General features: G+C 43.6%; 1 protein-coding gene across 5 annotated transcripts in view; it reads right to left on the bottom strand.

Annotated features, from left to right (window-relative positions):
• The window catches only part of BBS9 (Bardet-Biedl syndrome 9), a 3,505,410-nt gene that overhangs the window by 3,421,848 nt on the left and 64,931 nt on the right, over positions 1 to 18,631 (bottom strand). For all 5 annotated transcript variants that reach the window (XM_069613236.1, XM_069613237.1, XM_069613239.1 and 2 more), the window contains exon 3: positions 17,358 to 17,508. In XM_069613236.1, the coding sequence (XP_069469337.1) occupies positions 17,358 to 17,508 (151 nt within the window). The remainder of the gene's footprint in view (positions 1 to 17,357; positions 17,509 to 18,631) is intronic.

The following is an 18,631-nucleotide window of genomic DNA, read 5'->3' as shown; positions in this document are numbered from 1 at the left end:
AATTATCTTTCTAAGTTGGAACTAAACATGTGGTACAATTAGATAATGCTTCAGTCAACATCCAGGCACATATCTATGTTTTCCACCCATCGTGGTCTGTACCAGTGCAAGCCCCTCCGTTTTTAAATCTCCTCCACTGGGGTGGTATTGCAGCACACAATACACAGCTGTGTGGATTACCTGGGGTCCTTAAATTAGGTGATGGCATTCTGGTGTATGCGTCAAATGAAGCAGAACACATTGAACCCCTCTCCAATGTGATATCCAGATTGCAAGAATAATGCTTAAAAATGCATTGTAGAAAAAGTAGGTTCCTGTGCACCCACATAAAACTTTGTTGCTATATTACAAACTGCAAGAGTGTTGGCTTACCACTTCAATACGACAGATGTTCATGCAGCAACATCCCAGTCAAATCCCTAGGAAAGGGAATGAGAAGCTTAGTCAGGATGGTAAACATTCAAAGCCATTTTGTGAAGAATTTGGCCACCCTGCCAGAATTGCTATGGAATTCGTCGAGAAAGAATACTTATGGGAGAATGCCTTTCTGGACACTGAACAGGCGTTGACTGCACACATCACTTGGCTGACTTCAACCCTGCTTGTGGTTTCCAGCCTGAATCGAGAGGGCACAGTACTGTCACAACATGACAAGTCAGTTATTACCGTTTGCATATGTCACTTGGGCCATCTATATATAATATAGCAGGGGGCTCTAGAGATGCTGTGGGGCTGTCAGCACTCTCATGTGAATGTCTATGGCCAGTCAGTAGTTATGGTGGCAGACCATAAAGTACAGATTATGTCAGCGTTTGCCCTGCAACCTGTGGCCAGGATAGAGAACTGGACCCTTCAGCTACAGGAATATGATGTAACCCTGCTCTAGCTCACACACAGGAACTGACATCCTGGTGACTACCTATCTCGGCAACCTACTGCCAAACCAGAAGTGGAAATAACTGAGGAGTTGGCAACAGAGGATCACGTTCACCACATCACTCAGGTGGATGTGTCAGAGTCTATATCAGTGGATAACCTAGTTTCTGCACACAGGACAAATGTTTTTATCTAATTTATGATGCAATTTGGTGAGTTCAATGGAAAGCCCCACTGCAATGTCAAGAACAGAGGACTGCAGAAGCCAAGGTGACACTACAAAGCCTGTGGAGAGTTTGCAATGAGCGGTCATGCTAGACGGCGGGTCTCCTAATGAGCGATTCATGACTCGCTCTGCAAGCAAGCCTACTCACTTATGGGCCAGGTCTAGCCAATAAAGGGCACCAAAACTCAGCAAACCCCAAAAAGAATTTACAGGACAGGGTGTGGTTTCCAGGCCTCAAGTCCAGGGTGGATGACATGATCTAAAGCTGTGAATGTTGTCAAGCAACCGCAAAGACAAATCACCCACCTCCCATACAAACAACCCCCAGAAGTGAGCGACCGTGGTCTACTCAAAGTATGGCATGTGGCATGATAATGTCCAATAGACATGTTGTAATCACCGACACGTGGTCAAGATATTCTGAGGTTGTACAGACTACAGCGGCAGAGAAAGTTATTCCCAAACTGGAAAACGGGTTTCTAACCTATGGTCTACCAGAGGAAATCAAGCAAGACAATGGTCCTTCATTTCACGGACATGAGTTACTTGAGATGCTGCGGCAGAGAGGTATAATGCATTGATGACCAGTCCTGGTGCATCCTAGGTCAAATGAAGACGCTGAAAACTCATATGAAAACTGAATAAAATATTTTGCATGGCCCATGTACAAGGGAATTGAGTGAAGAGGGCTATGTATCTATTTCAAAGAGTGCACCAAAATTACACCTCAGGCCTCAACAGGAGTGGTGCCCTCATAAATCCTAATGGGGCGTCTCATCGGAGTTTCTACAACTATGCACCATTCTAGGCCTGTTCCTCACATTGACAATTACATTGTGAGGAGCAAATAATGCTAAAGAAACTTTTCAATGCAGTGCCATGCAATCCTCCTTAAAAGTAGCATACACAATGTTGGTAAGAAATGTTCCGCTCACGCATAAACTGAGTTTGCCATGTGAGGCCGAGCTGTGGGTGGTGACCGATGTTAGAGGTACAATGGTTGAAGTGAGAAGAAATCTGCACTAGGTCATTACAAACGGTACCCACTTCAAAAAGTGGACCAATGCCAGTGGCCCGGCAGAAAGGCTGCCACAAAGTCCGGAGCATGTTAATCTGCGTAGAAAAAATGAAGAAGCAGAGAAAAAAGGTCTGTTCCCCCTGACAGGCAAGAAATCCATAATGAGGAAAATCTATGATCTCGCACCTATCCTAGTGAGAGGGGGCGAGCAGCCAGTTTTGTTACCGCCAGTAAACTCACCAGTGTCCTGAAATCCAAAGAGGGCTATTGGATGCAGACTAAGACATCTAAAAGACTGTCTTCTGTATCATTAACAGTTTTGTATTTAGTGTTTCAGATTTCTCCTTGCTAAGTTGTCATAGTTGGGATAGGTTTGTTTGGTAAGTGATGTTGTGTCTTCCCCATTGAGTTCCAGTGCGAAGCGGCATCCTTATGTCACGTTGTAGAAATAAATACTGCCTTTGCACGTGTGAATAAGAGCAGATATTTACATCAACCACCCATGTCAGACCGTTTCTATGGCTGTACACCTCGTGAGCCTCTCGACATGAAACCGGGAGTATCGCTTTGAATGCTGGATTCCTCACACACATGTAGCAAGTAGTGACACTATTCAAACATAACCCGTTTACATAGAAACAGAGGCATGCACAGCAATTAGTAGGGCTGCTGAGAAGGCCTTTAACAAAGTCAAGTGGTTTTACCTTCAAGCAGGACCCCTGCGAAATACAGTGTAGCTCAATTTTTTACATCTCTTCAACGCTCTTTAGAGTAGGGCTAGAGCACGAGTGATAGTGAATGGGGGGACTTCTGCTGAACCTTCTATTAAGAGGGGGACGTGACAAGGTTTTCCATTGCCCCCATCTTCTTTGACTTATTTTATTGAACCTTTAGCCATCCTGATCAGGGAGACCCTGAGATTAAGGGGATTGGCTGTGGTACCTGTATGTCGAATTCGCTCTTCCACAGTCATGACCTTTCTAGGCTGCTACCGGAACTCTGAACTATCCTTTATATGCCTGAACGGAATCTGACTTGTTTTGAAAGATATCTGAAATATAAATGAACACCTCAATGACTGAGATTTCTCCCATAGCGTTATCCTGTCAGAGGCTTGTTTGGGGATACTCGCTTACATTGGGCTAGTAATGGATTCAAATACCTGAGAGTCTTCCTCTTATGAGAGACACACCAAATTCTGGCCGATAATATTCGACTGAAGTACTTGCATTATGTAAGAAATGAGAAAGGTTGCATCTGACACTATGGGGGAAAACAGGTGTAACTAAGATGACCATTCTCCGCAAACTGCTAAACCCCCTTAAAATGTTCCCGCTTCAGCTCTCCAGTAGATTGGCATCTGAAATACATAAAGTCCTTAACAATTGTATGTGAGGAGAGTATGTTGGGGCTAAAATACCCGAAGATGTACTACAGGTCCCAGTCTGGTCAGGGGTTTTTGGTCCCCCCCCCCACCCCCAAGGATAAATATGTATCATAGGGCATACTCCCTGCACATACTTCATTACTGGGCCAATAAAGCCTCGACTGAGAGCATGCATGGAGGATGCCTATGTCCACCCGACCCTGCTAAACTGTCTGCTATGTATGGATAAAGGACTCCCGCTTTCCTCTACACCACCGCTGTGAGATACCAGAAGGTGTCTCACTCACTAGTCCCCGGAGATCTGTCATCCAGGTGGCCAGGTGATGGCCATCGCTTTTGGATCCAGTTCCTAGGGGTGGACCAGTGAGGGAGGATCACCTGGGTGAGGGGTCTTTGGAGAGTGGGAGTGGGAAACCTGATGGTGAGATGCGGTATCCCTTCCCTATAACAAGTTTACCCCATCCAAGGATACTTAGGAACTCTAGCCCCCAACCCCCTTTACAACAAGAACACTTTCTCATGGACAACATTCTATGAGAGAAAATGGACTAACACCCGTGCCGGATACCGTACGTGTCCCAATACAATGGTCAGGCAAGGACAGCCAATTACTGACCATCACACACACACACACACACACACACACACACCTGACTTTTCACACGGATAAAAGGCAGAGCACGAGAGCACACTCTGATCAAGACAAAACACACGAGGAAACAGCAGTTCCAAGATTGCAGTTCATCTAGAGAAGAAAGATGGCAAAACAGAAGGGGATTGCAAGGAGGGAAGTTCCCTTGACCTTTTCAAAAAGGAACTGTTGCTTTTATGAACCCTCGAAATTGGAAAGCGTAAGACCAGAAAAACAGGCTGAAGAATCCTGAATTGTGTGTCTGAGATATCCGGGGCCCTCCAGTGTCAATAATCAAGGCAGGGAGAATAACCAGCCGCTGTGGTACTGTCCTTGGCTCCAAGAACAAAGCAGCATCAGTGAAATCAACACAGACAGGGAGTTGGGGAGACCGATACAAGACCGGTCTGTGTTGAAGCCAAGGTTGCAAGCGGCAACATTGTATAGCGAGCGCCGGAATGAACATTGTTTGAAATACGTGTGATAAAAGATGCAAGTAAAGTTGAACTGCTGATGAGTGATTTTACTTTGAAACAGAGATATGATAACTTTGACCGAGTGGTCCGCCACCATGAGTGTGCTCAATCGAAGGTGTCTTTAAGGTATCCAGCTGAAAAGTGAAACAATTGTAGAGAATTGTGAATCAAAGTGGTCCTGCGACGGGTCAAGCTAAATCCTGCGCACTGTCGAAAGTCTTCGATGTTGATATAGTAAAGAACATTTGTGGCAAAGTAGAAAAAGTTGGTCGGAGCCCGGCAGAGGGGGACCCAAGGTGAACAGAAAATCACCAGAGAATTTGTACATGTGAAATCCTAAGAAAGGAAATTTGATGTTTGTCGTGTTGCATCAGGCGCTTTGACAAAGGTGTCAGGATCCCATGGCATATTTCCACATTGTTAAAAAGACATTACACTAGAACATGTTAATTTAAGAAATTTCATCATCACATATCAAAGAGTAATGGTTGAGTGATGTTTGAGTGTTAGTTCTGAATTTCACATCTTATTAGTTACCTAAAATTCCTTAATGTTAAACTATGCAGGAAGTGCCTAATTTCCCAAGCCAAAATGGTGGCTCTGTTCCATAACTGTGATTGGAGGAATAGCGCTGTGAGGTAGCTTGGAACTTTCATCAAGATTCTAAACTGCCTTTCATTCCAGTTCCCATAGAGAAAGGTTGCAGATTTTATAGCTCCATAGATATTTAGTTTTAGGAAATTATAGAAATCCTTTTTAAGAAGATCTAAAGTGAAATACTACAGAAAGAAGAAACCATCATTTAAATACAAGAATATTTACAGATGAAGCAAGCTAAGTTTTCAAAGTGAAAAGTTCATCTTTTTGACTGTACTCATTTAAGAGTTTATAACAAAGAAACTGTTACTATCTGCATTTTGGTTTTTTAAAAGAACTATTAATTGCACTGTGCAAGTATCTGTGAAAGAATTATTTTTGCGTTTTTATTTTTCTCTTGACTTCGTGTTCGTATATTATAGTATTGTGTAGTTTTAATTTTTATTTAGTTAGAGTTCGATATTTAGTGTTGTTTAGATCGATTTTGTTTTCGTTTGAGTGGCGTGTGGTATACTACATCTTTTGTAGTATTTTTCTCGTTACACGCGTGTCTCGTTCTTATTAGTGTAACGGTAAATTTTCTAGTTAGAGTAAAGGACCCGCTTGCGTCTGTTGCGTATTGCCCGATAGTATTGTATCTCTTCTATTTTTTTTTTGCTTCGCGCATCCAATTTTTCAACCCCGTTCTGTTTGCGCGTTACGTCGTGATCTTCAGACAAGTGCATTTTTGTTCACAGTGCGTATAGTCATCTTTTCAACAACAGAACTTGAGAAGTCTACAGAATTGAATCAAAATACACACAGGTACATTTATTCCTCAAGGAGTACAAATAAATAAGAATGCTGGAAATTACTCTATAGAAGAACTTTATTTCATGAACTTTATGAACTTTAATTGAACTAATTCATCAAAGCAAATTCAAGTCAGGTTTTCAACAACATTTAAGTCAAGAAACTACCAAAAGATTTATGAACTTGCAGTATTATAATAAAATTTGAAGACTTTAAGAAAAGTATATTACTATAATTAATGCCCATCAGCCATCAAGCATAGGCATCAGGTAAAAGAGAAAATAGTTTAAAATCTTATCAATAGAAGTAGACTATATTCAGTATAGAGTAAAATTAACCCATATATCCGTGTGTTTAGATTTTCACAGACACAGCATACTGATGAAAATAAATCTATCCAGTCCCAGAGAATAACCATCTACTGAGTCTGAATATCTGGGAACCAGTGTGCCAGGAACCAGTGAGCCAGTGTCTTGAGAGCCAGTGAAGATCTGCATTCGTTATTTTATCCTCTATTCCCCTTTCCCCTTGGGTTTGCCGGTTTGGTAATTTTATTAATTAAGGATTGTTGAGCTGGCTTACCAAAGGGGTCTGGTGGGCCAGCACCACTCCTGCAAGAAGATTCAAGACAGAGTCTGACAAAGGGACTTTGAATGGCAAAGAGACTCTGGCACAGAAGACCATGATGGTGAAATGTTTAACTGCACTATCGTGCTAGAGAAGCCAGAGAATGTGCTAAGCTCCACGATGCCCAAGGGCGATGTGCGCTTTATAAATGCAAGTAAATAAAGCTCGAGTGTACCACCTTGTCACATGCTGAAAACGTGGGGAAGGGAAGCCAACTGCTTGAATATCCTGATGTATCATTTCTTGAATACTTTTCTTTTGCATAACATAGTTTCCCACACTATTTGTTTGTAGAAATAAGGATTGGAAATAGGTTTATATATTGTAACAAGGCACCACTAGGACTGCGTTATTAGGGCAGGTCTCTTTTTAAAGCAGCTGTCTGCAGGAGCACAGGGCTCTTGCATTGAGTTTGCTCCCAGCTTTTTGTGCCTTGATCCTTGGAATTTTGCTGTTTCCTATTGTTGCCAGAACCTGTTCCTGCTCCTCCTGGTCCAGTGCCCTGTGCTTCCTGCCTAGCAGCCCAGCTACTCTGCCTACTCTCCCCTGCCTTCTGCCCCTCGCCTCTGTGCTTCCTGCACTGCAGCACTGCTCCCCTGCTTGCAGTCTCCTGTTCCCCTTCTTCAGCTCCTAGCTCCCCATCACCAATTCTCTTGTTCCATACCTGTAGTTCCTTGCTCTGTGCCCATAGACTACTCCTTCCTTTGGGATGAGCTCACTACCTGCGTTTCTTAGACGCTGCAAATATTTGCCTAAAGGGTCATCGAATTGTAATTTAATTCTCTGATTTTAGTCTTTGGAGCAAGTCGCCTGTATGACTGTTTGGTTACCTTCATTTATTATGATTTTTCTTGTTACTGTTGTTTATGTGTTTCTATGTGTCTTGTCTGTGCCCTCAAGCCTTTGGGTTAATAGGCGCGCAATATACATTAATAAACAACCAAAGCCTAGAGCCCATTACAAAACCAGTAAGTGCTGGTAAGGAGCAGTTTACTCAATCACAAACTCCATGGTGACCAATGCAAATAATACATCATCTTTTGTTGTGTGTAACTCAAGTCAAGATCCACTTTCCACTGAAAGGCGCCAGAGTAGATTTAGTTCTAAGCAGTTCTGGACTGTCAGCTTCCAAGGAACTCTTTGTGACGAATCAACTGCCGGGGCACCAGTCGTCCACGGATGAAGATCGGTTTCTAAACCATCAATCAGCCCAGCACCTCTAGTACAACAGAAGGTATCAGAACAGATTGGAAACACAAGTAAACTATAAACCTCCTTGTCCAATTTTGGTAACGTGGACGGAACAGCAGGCTTATCTCTGCAATGTCTTGGATCATTGGTTAGTTGCAACACAGCGAAAAAATACAATAATTAGCCAATGATAAAAGGGACTTTCCAGTCAAGGTTCTATACAAATATCTATTATTATTACAACAGACAGTTCTAGCACACTACAAAATACTACCAACCCTGTGAAGGAACACGGGGGACAGACCGTTTCATGAAGAAAAGGGATGCACTCCGGATACTGACAGGGGGGCAGTCGGTAAAGTAATGAGTCTTAAATGTTCAAGGTTATTTGGTTTCAGCACCAAGGGAGCAAGGGGGAAATAAATGTCACTATGGGCCTTCAGAGACAGACCAGGGGGACGGAACCACAATGTACCCGGTGCTTGAGATGATCTTGCAGCTCCTGCAACAGAGTTTGAGATGGGAGACAGCTGCGGGCATCAGGTGGCAGGCTGTTCGGCAAGTGAGGCTAGACGGACGGCTACAGGCTGGCCTACACGGTGGCTCGGAGTCAGGAATCGTTGTCACTGTGCTGATTGGCGGATCTGGAACACTGGTCGAGGCTTCTCGGATGGCTTTAGAGACTGCAGCGTGACAACAGTCGGTGGTGCAGCCGGTCGCGGTTTGAGGGCTCGACGGCCTCGGAAATGTCCTTAAGAGGGATGCTGGTTGATGCTTGTTGTGGCACTCCTCATAGCTTCTTTGCAGGCCATGCTGTGTGCTGGCTGGGTACTGGTTCTGGAGCTGCTGGATGGGTCCTCTGTCTTCGGTATCTCCCTCTGTTCCCTGGGAGATGTTACGGGGAGGGATCTTGATTCCTTCTTGGAAATCCAGGTCTTCCTTCACTTGTAGAAGCTGTAAGGAAGACTGTACCTTCAGCCAGGGTGCAAATAAGTCCTTCTTACTCCTTTCGAAGTTGCCGGATGATCTGCTAAGTGAGGGGCTCGGCCTTCTTTAAAATCCAAATGGGCCCCAGTGACTGGTGCAGGCTAAGCCTACCTTAATGAACCAATCCTGGGTCCCCACCAACAATCTTCTGTTATGCGTGAGGTCATAACCAGAGTGCTTTGCAGCAGAAATGGTAAGGGGTGGCATGTACTACTAAGGCCCACCCATCTTCCTGTCTGTTTTGGATCGATGTGTCTTGCTGGTTCATTGAGCTCTATGTGACTCTTGATCAAAGTGCATGTCCCACTTGAAGTTTGTGGTGAGAACAGACTTTCTGTATCCATCAAACCACATACTGCTTCCCTCTGAAAGGGGGTTGCTCTGCCGGGGTTGCCGACTGTAAACAGTTGTCCCAGACATGACATTCACTGCCCTTCATACAGAGGGGTGAGAGCTAGCTTCAAGCTGACACATTGCATATCAAAAAGGTGTTGGGGTTTCCTGCCCTTTGTTAGTTCTGTGAACAGGCCTTTACGCAGGCCTGCTTCAATTAACTCATCAGTGTGCGCTGCCACCACACAGAACTTTGACAATCGAACAGGGCGGATCCATGGAGCCTTTGATATGTTAATTGGGCTGGCCATAACCGCAGGAAGGGGTTACCTTCCCCCTTCAGAGATGCTTTGATGTACCCGTGGCTATCACATTCCTCACACTCTTGTCTCGAGATAAGGTGGCGCTTGATTCGGAGGAGATTAGAAATCCCTATATGCCAGAGTCCAAAAAAGGGAATGCTTTTGAAGGTTGGCGTTCTCCAGGAGTGTCATTCATTGTTGCATTTAGCGAGGAAATGACGACTGTGGTTAATTCTTGGAGGTATTTGTACCTGGTCCCAGGAAAGTGAAAGCAGCACTGATCTCTAGGGCCTCTGGAGATTTGGTTCCAAGACTGATGCATAAGAATAATCAGGGAATGAGAATTGAAATGTTAAATAATGATTTAGGGTCTTCTCTGAAGATGGTAGAAAACACCCTGCAAGTCTGTAGACAGCGCCATCCAGTGGCAGATATGAAGAAACACTACACATTTCTGATTTTTCTCATGAAAAACTGCCTTTGTCGAGATGTTTCCATTTTGTTCATGACATTCTAATTTGTCAGAACTGTCACAGCGTAATTATGGACTGATTTTGTTTCTTGGGATCATCAACTTGTAAACTTTTAAGTACCTTCTTAAGCTCAAATACCACCCCTTTCCTGGATTTCAACATGCTCTTAGTAGAATGAATCGCTAATGCATTTGAAAAGTGCAAGCCTTAGTGAGCTGTGTGCTTCAACTGCTCTCCTTAAGCACTTCCCTGATCGAACCTTCGACACAACATCAGCTTACACCACATCAGTCACATCCAATGTCCATCACTTTCGTTCCCTCTATGTCCATACTGCTCTCCGTCCACACTTCTGCCATATAGAGAAAGTGTGACAACCCCTTTCACTTTATTATATTTATATAGCACAGCCATGGACCCTTCAGCATTAGGGCACATAACAATACGAACAACAAGAAACAGAGGGGGGAGGGAATAAGAAGTAGGTGAGGTCAGAGTGCAGAACTAGTCAGATAGGAGGGAGGGAGGGAGGGGACATGTCCAATTAAGTTACAAAAATATCCATGTTTTCAGCTTTTTTCTGAAAAGACTCAAGGAGGAAAGACAGCGCAGCTCGGAAGGGAGCAAGTTCCCAGCCTTCGGGGCTGCAGCAAAGAGAGAAGGGTAATGGTATAGCTGCTGCATGTGGACAGAAGCGTGGTGTTCAGCAGCTACTATAGAGGGTGAGAAGCACATATCTGACTGTATTGATGTGTGAGCAAACATACCTGTGAAACAACGAACCACTCTACATTAAGGTAATGGATAATGGGATACAATAGGTCTACAATCATAGAACATTAAGGGTACAAGTGAAACATTTCGAAATGCGGGACGCTCGGGGTGACATAGGGAATACAGGTTAGAGAGGAAAACGCAGCTTCATTCAGGGAGGTTCTGCAGTTGTGCTCCCTATAAAGCCAATATCTTTGTGAATGTGCATGAGAAACCAGAAGGCGTCTCCCTGTTAGAAAAGATGGTATGTAGTAACCCTGTGGGAGTCTACACCAGCCTTGTCCACTTGGCAATAGGTAACCCAACTTTTGGTATAGGCCTGTACTATACAAGTTGGTAGAGTGACTGAGCAGCCAGGCTTATCTCGAGAGGGGTCAATGTGAGCTGCAGGGCTGTAACAGATTCACAGGGACATGTATTCAAATAACACTTCTAGTCAAGGTTTCTTGATTAAAATAATTATTTATTAATTTAACATTCAGTTTTAAATTAAGGCTTCTTTAGAAGGGAGCAATATGCAACACTTAAAATACACTTCAACAATACACTTCTTCAGTTTAATAAAGCAAGTAGATACCCCTTTGGGATAGCACATACATACTTCCTATACCCTGAGGTGACTAATAGTTAGGACACTGTGGACATTAATATATCACAATGGTTAACAAGTTTCTCAAACAGGTAAGCACTTTAGAATCCCCCAATGAAATATAGGTTAAACCTTTCCCAGCTATACAAGTAAGGTATGTATGACTTTTTGGAGGGACAGTTCAACACAAAGTCAGAGGGTAAGAAGAGTCTTCAGGGAGCCAGGACAGGACAGCCAATGTCAATTGAGCAAAGTCTAGGGGAGCTGAGGCACGTCTTGCAGATCGCACAAACGTCTTGCACAAAGTTAAAGAGATTTGTTGTAAAAAGAATCACTGTTGGGCCACATGCTAGGAGGCTTGTGAAGGGCAAAGCTGCAAGCAACTGTTCAAAGGGTAGCAAATGCAAGTCTTCAGTGAGAGCAAGCAAGCTACACACAACAAGAGGTAAGTACTCCTAGTTTTACAGTTCCTTGAGCCTGAAGAAAAGGTTCCAGCTGGCTTCTGTACCTGTTGTAGTCCTGCAGATCCTGTTGCTCCTGGGCCTCAGTCATGGGGACAAGAGGGAGGACGTCTGGGGACTCCTGCAATACGGTTTGAAGATCGGCGGCAGCAATGGGCACAATTCAGATCAGCTGCACTTTGCGGTTTCAGCTACTCGCAAATAGCACCTCTGCGGTTCTTGGACACCTTGCTTCTGGAGTCCAGCACTCAGATGGCTCAGGCTTGGTTAGTCCTGCTTCGAGGTAATCTTGAAGATCTTTCTTGAGCTGGGCTCCGGCTTTAAGGCGATGCACTGGATTCTAATGTTTCTGTCCCCTGGCACTTGGTTCCTGCAGCAGCAAAGAAGTACAGCCAGCAGAGAGAGGGGTTCCAGTCGAGTTCGTCTTGAGGCTGATTGGTCCAACCAACCCAAGGGGAAAAGTCGTCCTTTCTGGGCTTTTCTAGTCAATTAGACATTTGAAGCTTCAACACTGCAGCAGGGCTTCACTGGGGAAACCATCTGTCCAGGAGGGTACAGCAAGCTTCTCTTCCAGTTTCTTCTTTGGTTCTTTCGTCCAATCATCGACTCTGACTTCCTTGCAAAAGATGTCGCCTTTTATGCAAGTCTCGCCCATTCATTTGCAGCCTAGCTGTCACTCACACCAGCAGGGTGGCTGGCTGTGCCAATCACCTTTGGGTTCATTCCTGTAAAGAAGGAGACTAAGTGCAGGGAGTTTCAGGGTACCTCCCTCGCTTCCTGCCCTACCAGACACGCTGGAGCCAGAGGCAGGCTTCACCAGTGAATCCTGCCAAAGACTAAATGAACAAAGGGACCAAGCTTGGTTTGGCGCGCAGAGTAAATCTCAAGAAGGACCTTTTCAACAAGAAATGGCGAAAAAAGAAGACCAGGGCCATTTTAACAAAATGGGCACCCATGGGTGCTATACTGCAGCTGTGAATGCAGCCTGCGGTAAAAACGCACAATGGTAGGAAAAAGTAAACCACTGCCTCCAGCCCTAATTGTAGAAAGGGTAACATAAAATGGTTACATGAGAAGGTAGACAAAGTAACCTCTCCAGCACTCTGTTTAAGATAGTGTGTGCTGGCTCTACAAAGAGAAAGTGTTAAGTAAAGTCAATTTCACTTTACTACTCTTGGAAACAGTAGTTTATCCAAGAGAAGGTATTTAAATCTTAGCAGAAAGCCAAAGGATTTCTCTGTGACACTGCACTGAGGGTCCGGTGTGTCACAGTGTAAAAAGATTATGCCTATGGAGTTTGTCAGACTACAAAACCAAAAGTAATACAGGGTTCAAATCAAATAAAAATACATGTGAGAGTGGGGAAAAAGGTCTCACTCTCTCCAGGATAAAAATTAAAGTCCTGAAGTCAAGCAAAAGAGCTGGGGGTCTCTAAGGTAGAAGGGAATTAACACAGTGATGAGAATTATCCCCAACGCTCCCCCACTAGTCCCCAGGGATCTATTATCCAGGTTTCCAGGACACAGCCATCGCTTTTGGATCCAGTTCCTGGGAGTGGACCAGTGCAGGAGGATCTCCTGGGTGATGGGTCCTTGGGGAGTGGGATAGGGCACCGGGTGGTGAGACCTGGTATCCCCTTCCTTGTCACATCTTTACCCCATCATACCAGGTAGAATATTAAGGAACTTTACACCCCCCGCCTTTACAACAAACACTTTCTCACCAACAGCCTGCTATGAGAGAAAACAGACTAACACTCTAGCAGTATACCGGGCGTGTTCCAATACAAAGGCCAGGCGAGAACAGGCATTTACTGACCATCACACACACCTGACTTCCATTACACTTCCCCACACGGATAGTGAGCGAGGCTAAGCACACAAGGAAACAGCAGTTTTGAGACGGCAGCTGAGCAAGAGAGGAAAGACAGAAAAAACGAAGGGGTTTGCATGGAGGGAAATTCCCTTCACCTTTTCGACAAGGAACTGTTACTTTCCAGAGACCTCAAGAATAGAAAGCATTAGACCAGGAAACCAGGCTAAAGAATCCTGCATTGTGTGTCGGAGATACCCGGAGCCCTCCCGTGTCAATAATCAAGCCGGGGAGAAACACCAGCCGCTGTGATACCATCCTTGGCTCCAAGAAAAAAGCTGCTTCATTGAAATCAACACTGCCGGTGAGTTGGGGAGACGATACAAGATCGGTCTGTGTTGAAGCTAAGGTTGCAAGCAGCAACAATGTATGGCGAGCGCAGGAACGAACATTGTTAAAATGCATGTGATAAGAAACGCAAGTGACGTTGAATGAGGAGTATTTGAACTTTAAAGCAATCTACAATACCTTTTACAGAGTGGTCTGGCACTGCGTGGGTGCTCAATTTAAGGTCTCTGTAAGCTATCAGATGAGAAGTACCAACAGTAGTAAATTTGGTCCGAGCACGGTGGAGGGAGACCAATTAATAAAGAACAAATAAATGTGAATCGAAGTGGTCCTATGACGGGTCAAGTTAAATAATGCGCACAGTCGAAAGTCTTCAATTTTGATTAAGTAGAGAAAGTTTGGAAAAGTACATGAATTTGGTCTGAGCCCAGCAGAGGAAGACCAATTGGGTGTTTTGTGTTAAAGTGGTTCCAAGCTCAGCAGAGGGGTACCCGGGGTGAGCAGTAAATCACCCGAGAAGTTGTATAAGTGAAAATCCTAAGACGGGAACTTTAATGTTTTGTCGTGTTGCATCAGGCCCTCTGAAATAAGAGACTTTGAATGCCAAAGAGACTTTTAACACAGAAGCCCCTGATGTGGATGTTTTGAACTGCATCCTCATGCTAGAGAAGCCAGAAAGTGTGCTAAGCTCAAGTGTGTCACCTTGTCCCGTGCTGAAAACGGGGGGGGGGGGGGGGGGGGGAAATCCAACTGCTTGAATATCCCGATCTATCATTTCTTGAACACTTTTCTTTTGCATACCATTGTTTCCCACACTATTTTTATTTAGAAGTAAGGATTGGCAATAGGTTTATTAGTATAGGCCCTTTTATTTTGACAGACTCAACTAGGACTGCGTTATTATTTGATGGTCGTAGAATTCTCCCATCTTTACATTTAGGATTAGATGGGTGTTTTTCAAACCCAATTGAAGTTCAATAAATACCCCTGAACTGTGATCACTTGTGTCTGTCTTACTGTTTGATACCAGGCCAGACATAAAATAAGCAGTGTCGCATAGCAATTTGCTATGCAGTTCTGTAGGTTTGCTAATCAAATCGACACTTGTGTAGCAGTGTTAGCTATTTAATTAGCCCTCTTCAATGAAAGCACAGCTCGCCCTGCATTCCTCTCTTGCCTGCGGCGCTCTCTTCACTCTCTTTTCTCTGTTACCTTCAAGTGCTAATCGAGAGAAAGTGCAGCAGTAATCATCTCCTCCACTCTTAAGTGCTAGGCAAGAACTTATTTATTTTTCAAATTGCAAACCAGAAGTAATCAGGATGATACTTTTATTACGCTTTCTGTATCCGATCTGGCAAAGACTAGTATGTGTCAACTTCATATTTTAGTAAAACGACAGTCATGCAATTCCATTCCTAAAGTGTAAGTTGTTGCATAATTACAGTATTGATACTGTTAAACACTGCATCATCTCATGCTATACAGTAAAGTTTAGATTTGTGTATCTAAATTTCATAGTGCCAAGTATATTTCATTTTGTTGGGGGAAAATGCATCATATTGACGAGGCACCACTTTTGAAAATGTACATTATCACATGATCAAATACTTTTGATGGCAAAACTAGTTCTGCAACCTGCAGGTTGCATACATCCTGCAACTTGTGCGCAACTAATGCGCGAACCCATACTCCTTGACATTCTATGTTATCACCCTGTTGCTTTATACCAGGTACCCTGAAAGTGAGATGACCACAAACTACAATATTCCACCTAGTTTGTCAAGTTCTCTGTCGGATACGTAATCCATTCTGTTTAGTCTTTATTTCCTCTTACATGATGAATATGATATGGTAAGGTATTTATAACGCGCTTAATACCCAGAGGTTTCTAAGGGCGGACCCGGGGATCGATCCTGTGTTGCTCTATGTTGTCTTGCTTCCAAGGCAAGCACGTTGCCCCTGAGCTAACCTACCGAGAACAAAGCGAACTAGATGCTTACGCAAGGTAGTGATCAATAGTTCCACCCAGTCTCAACATCTACCGATCTGTAATACCCAACACTGTAGTTAGCCTCCAGAGCTCGCTTTGCATTATGATTGTATTATATATTACCACCTGCAGGAGACAACTGTCCAAACTGTTTTCAGAGACTTTTTTTTATCATATCCATTTATTTGTGTCCATTCATGCAGCTAACCTTTTACATTTTACAGGCACTCATCTATGGCTCACAAAGTCTTGTCGCCCACTCGCACAGTCGAGCAGATTTTATGATGGGTGAGCAGTATTTGCCAGACATGTTTAAAACTTATTTAACAGTTACTTTGCAGTAAATGTCAAACACGAGATCACTGCGCATGGCTGTATTCGTGGTGGCAGCAGTGTGCCAAACAAAGTGGGTTTATAGTGACATGCACCATTTTACAGAAATTGCATTTTAAATGCCTTGTCCTCCGTTGCTATGAGTCAAGTGCATTCCTCTTAGGTTGACTAGGTAAACTAAGTTACCCGACCTGCAGGTCTAGCTGAAGTTTAAAGAATGTGCATGGCCTCACTCTCACGAATGTCTTATTTCTGCGGTATGCAAAACTGCTGTATTATTGCTCATTTCATGTCTTGGGTACGAATAACATCTGGTTGCATTAACAATATTAGTACAAAATAGCTAATCAAATTGGTCGGTTTGCTAATCAAACGTTTTTTAATGAGCAAACTCTTCTAATACATTTTTGAACACGAATTTATGCCTTGCCATGCCTTCCTTACAGTGTGCAACAATCTGAAATTCTGAACTGCACGGTTAAGTTCATGCACCTGTAGTAGCGGTTCCCTCCATTGCCTTATTCTGCTTTGAGAGAGGAAGCAACTGTGTTCCCGTTTAATTCCCAAGGACCACCGCAAAAATGCCAAATCCCAATTTAGCAAGAGCAAATTGTGGTGTGGCGATCACTGTGGGAGAAGGAAAGGTTAGTTGGTATTGTCTCTGCAAGGGGGAGATTGCTGGACATGGTAGCCCCGAAAGGGTGAAGGGAATGAGAATGATGAAAAGAATGACAGCCCCCACAGACCCACTCCCCTTTGGGCTGGGATTACTGCGTTTGTACCTTTCCGCAATTGGGACAGACAGCTGACCTGAAATAACTGCTTGGATCTGCACTTACTTTTTAAATATGCACAGGCTTACCCTGTCGAGAAACACACAGTTATAAGGGTGGGCAACTTTAAAAGCATATTTAACACCAATGTCATAAACCAGGGAGTTTTGAAGCCCCTTACTGAAGAGCTTTGCTTATGAAGGGCAAACACATATTTCTTGGTCCTAGTGATATGAGCCCTACCACTTTGACATCAATGGGGGTACAGTCCTTTCTGGAATGCCTCATTTGCAGCGCTGCTTTTCCATAATATAAATCCAAAAGCTATACTTTTGTAAGTAAATCCAGTCTGCATACTTACGAAACAAACTTTCCAACTTCGACCTGGAGAACCGGATCTCGCAACTGCACCTCCAGAAGTAGATTTTCAGCCTGTATTCCTTCCGCAACTTGTATAGGGTGGGGTGCAAAGATTCTGAGAAATCCCATGAAACTGCCAACAATTATTCTATCTGTTGTAGAAAAATACTCTAATTACAGACACATCAAACGATATAAAAAACAATCACCAGAAAGAAGTAGCACCATCCACACAATTTTCTGAGAACGTTGATATGTTTTAACATGAACAGCAATTGACGTTTAATAGGTGCCTGAGAAACTTATTTGAAGTGAAGTGAATATCATATACCATGGTAGTCGAGAAAACAAACATGCCAGTTTGAGTGATAGAAACAACTTCCATTTGTCAACATGAACAAGACCATCAGTCTATTTCAGTTACTACACCTTGGACCGAAGGTAAACGTTGGCATGGGAATCAAGCAGTATACCAGTGTGGCTGAAACCTCAAAATGTTCATGCCAAACTAACCATCCATCATATGTGGCTTAGCCCATACTACCCTCAATAAACTCTGGATCCTCACTCAAATGTCTCAGCTACATTTGCCCTCCGCTTCTCTTTTGGTCCAAATCCATCCTCCAGAAACACATGACTGCAGATTAGACTGCCTTTCTCTGATCATTGTGCACACTTGCCGTTCCCCCCATACATGCCGTGCATCTAAGGATTAAAAGGTGATGGGTATGGGGAAGCCAATGACAGGTAGGTTGAAACCTACGGATTTGCTAGTTGCAAACAATTATTCTTTGGAGACCTGACACCTAACAATGTGAAACAGTTGTGTGTGCAGGAACTAGACGGACACATGTTTCTAAAGTTGCGTGGGGAACAGGCTGGCAAAGCTCGTGGTTGGGTATTTAGCATTACCAAATATGATAGAATTTGATCTTCATATGATGTGCAGGGTTATAATGGACGAGGCGAATCTGCTCTATTTGTTTTTATAATCCTAAAGAAAACAGTCATTATCATTACCAGCCATTCCCACAATTTGATAAAGAGGACACATCAAGCACTGGTAAAACCTATACGTATGGCCCTATGTCTTGAAAGCATTTCTCAGCTGTGCCGCAAAATATATATATTCTTTTGCATTTTTAAAGAGCTCACACAGCCCGCGGGCATTGAGGTGCTGTTACAGGGATTGTTGTTTTTTTTAGTTGCATAATTGTATTTTTTTTCTTAGTTGCGTATTTATAAACGCGCTTAAATACCCATAGGTTTCTAAGC

Source organism: Ambystoma mexicanum, chromosome 5p, assembly GCF_040938575.1.
Source record: "Ambystoma mexicanum isolate Mex_15411 chromosome 5p, UKY_AmexF1_1, whole genome shotgun sequence".
Taxonomy (NCBI): Eukaryota; Metazoa; Chordata; class Amphibia; order Caudata; family Ambystomatidae; genus Ambystoma; species Ambystoma mexicanum.
This window is presented reverse-complemented; position numbering and strand designations above follow the sequence as displayed.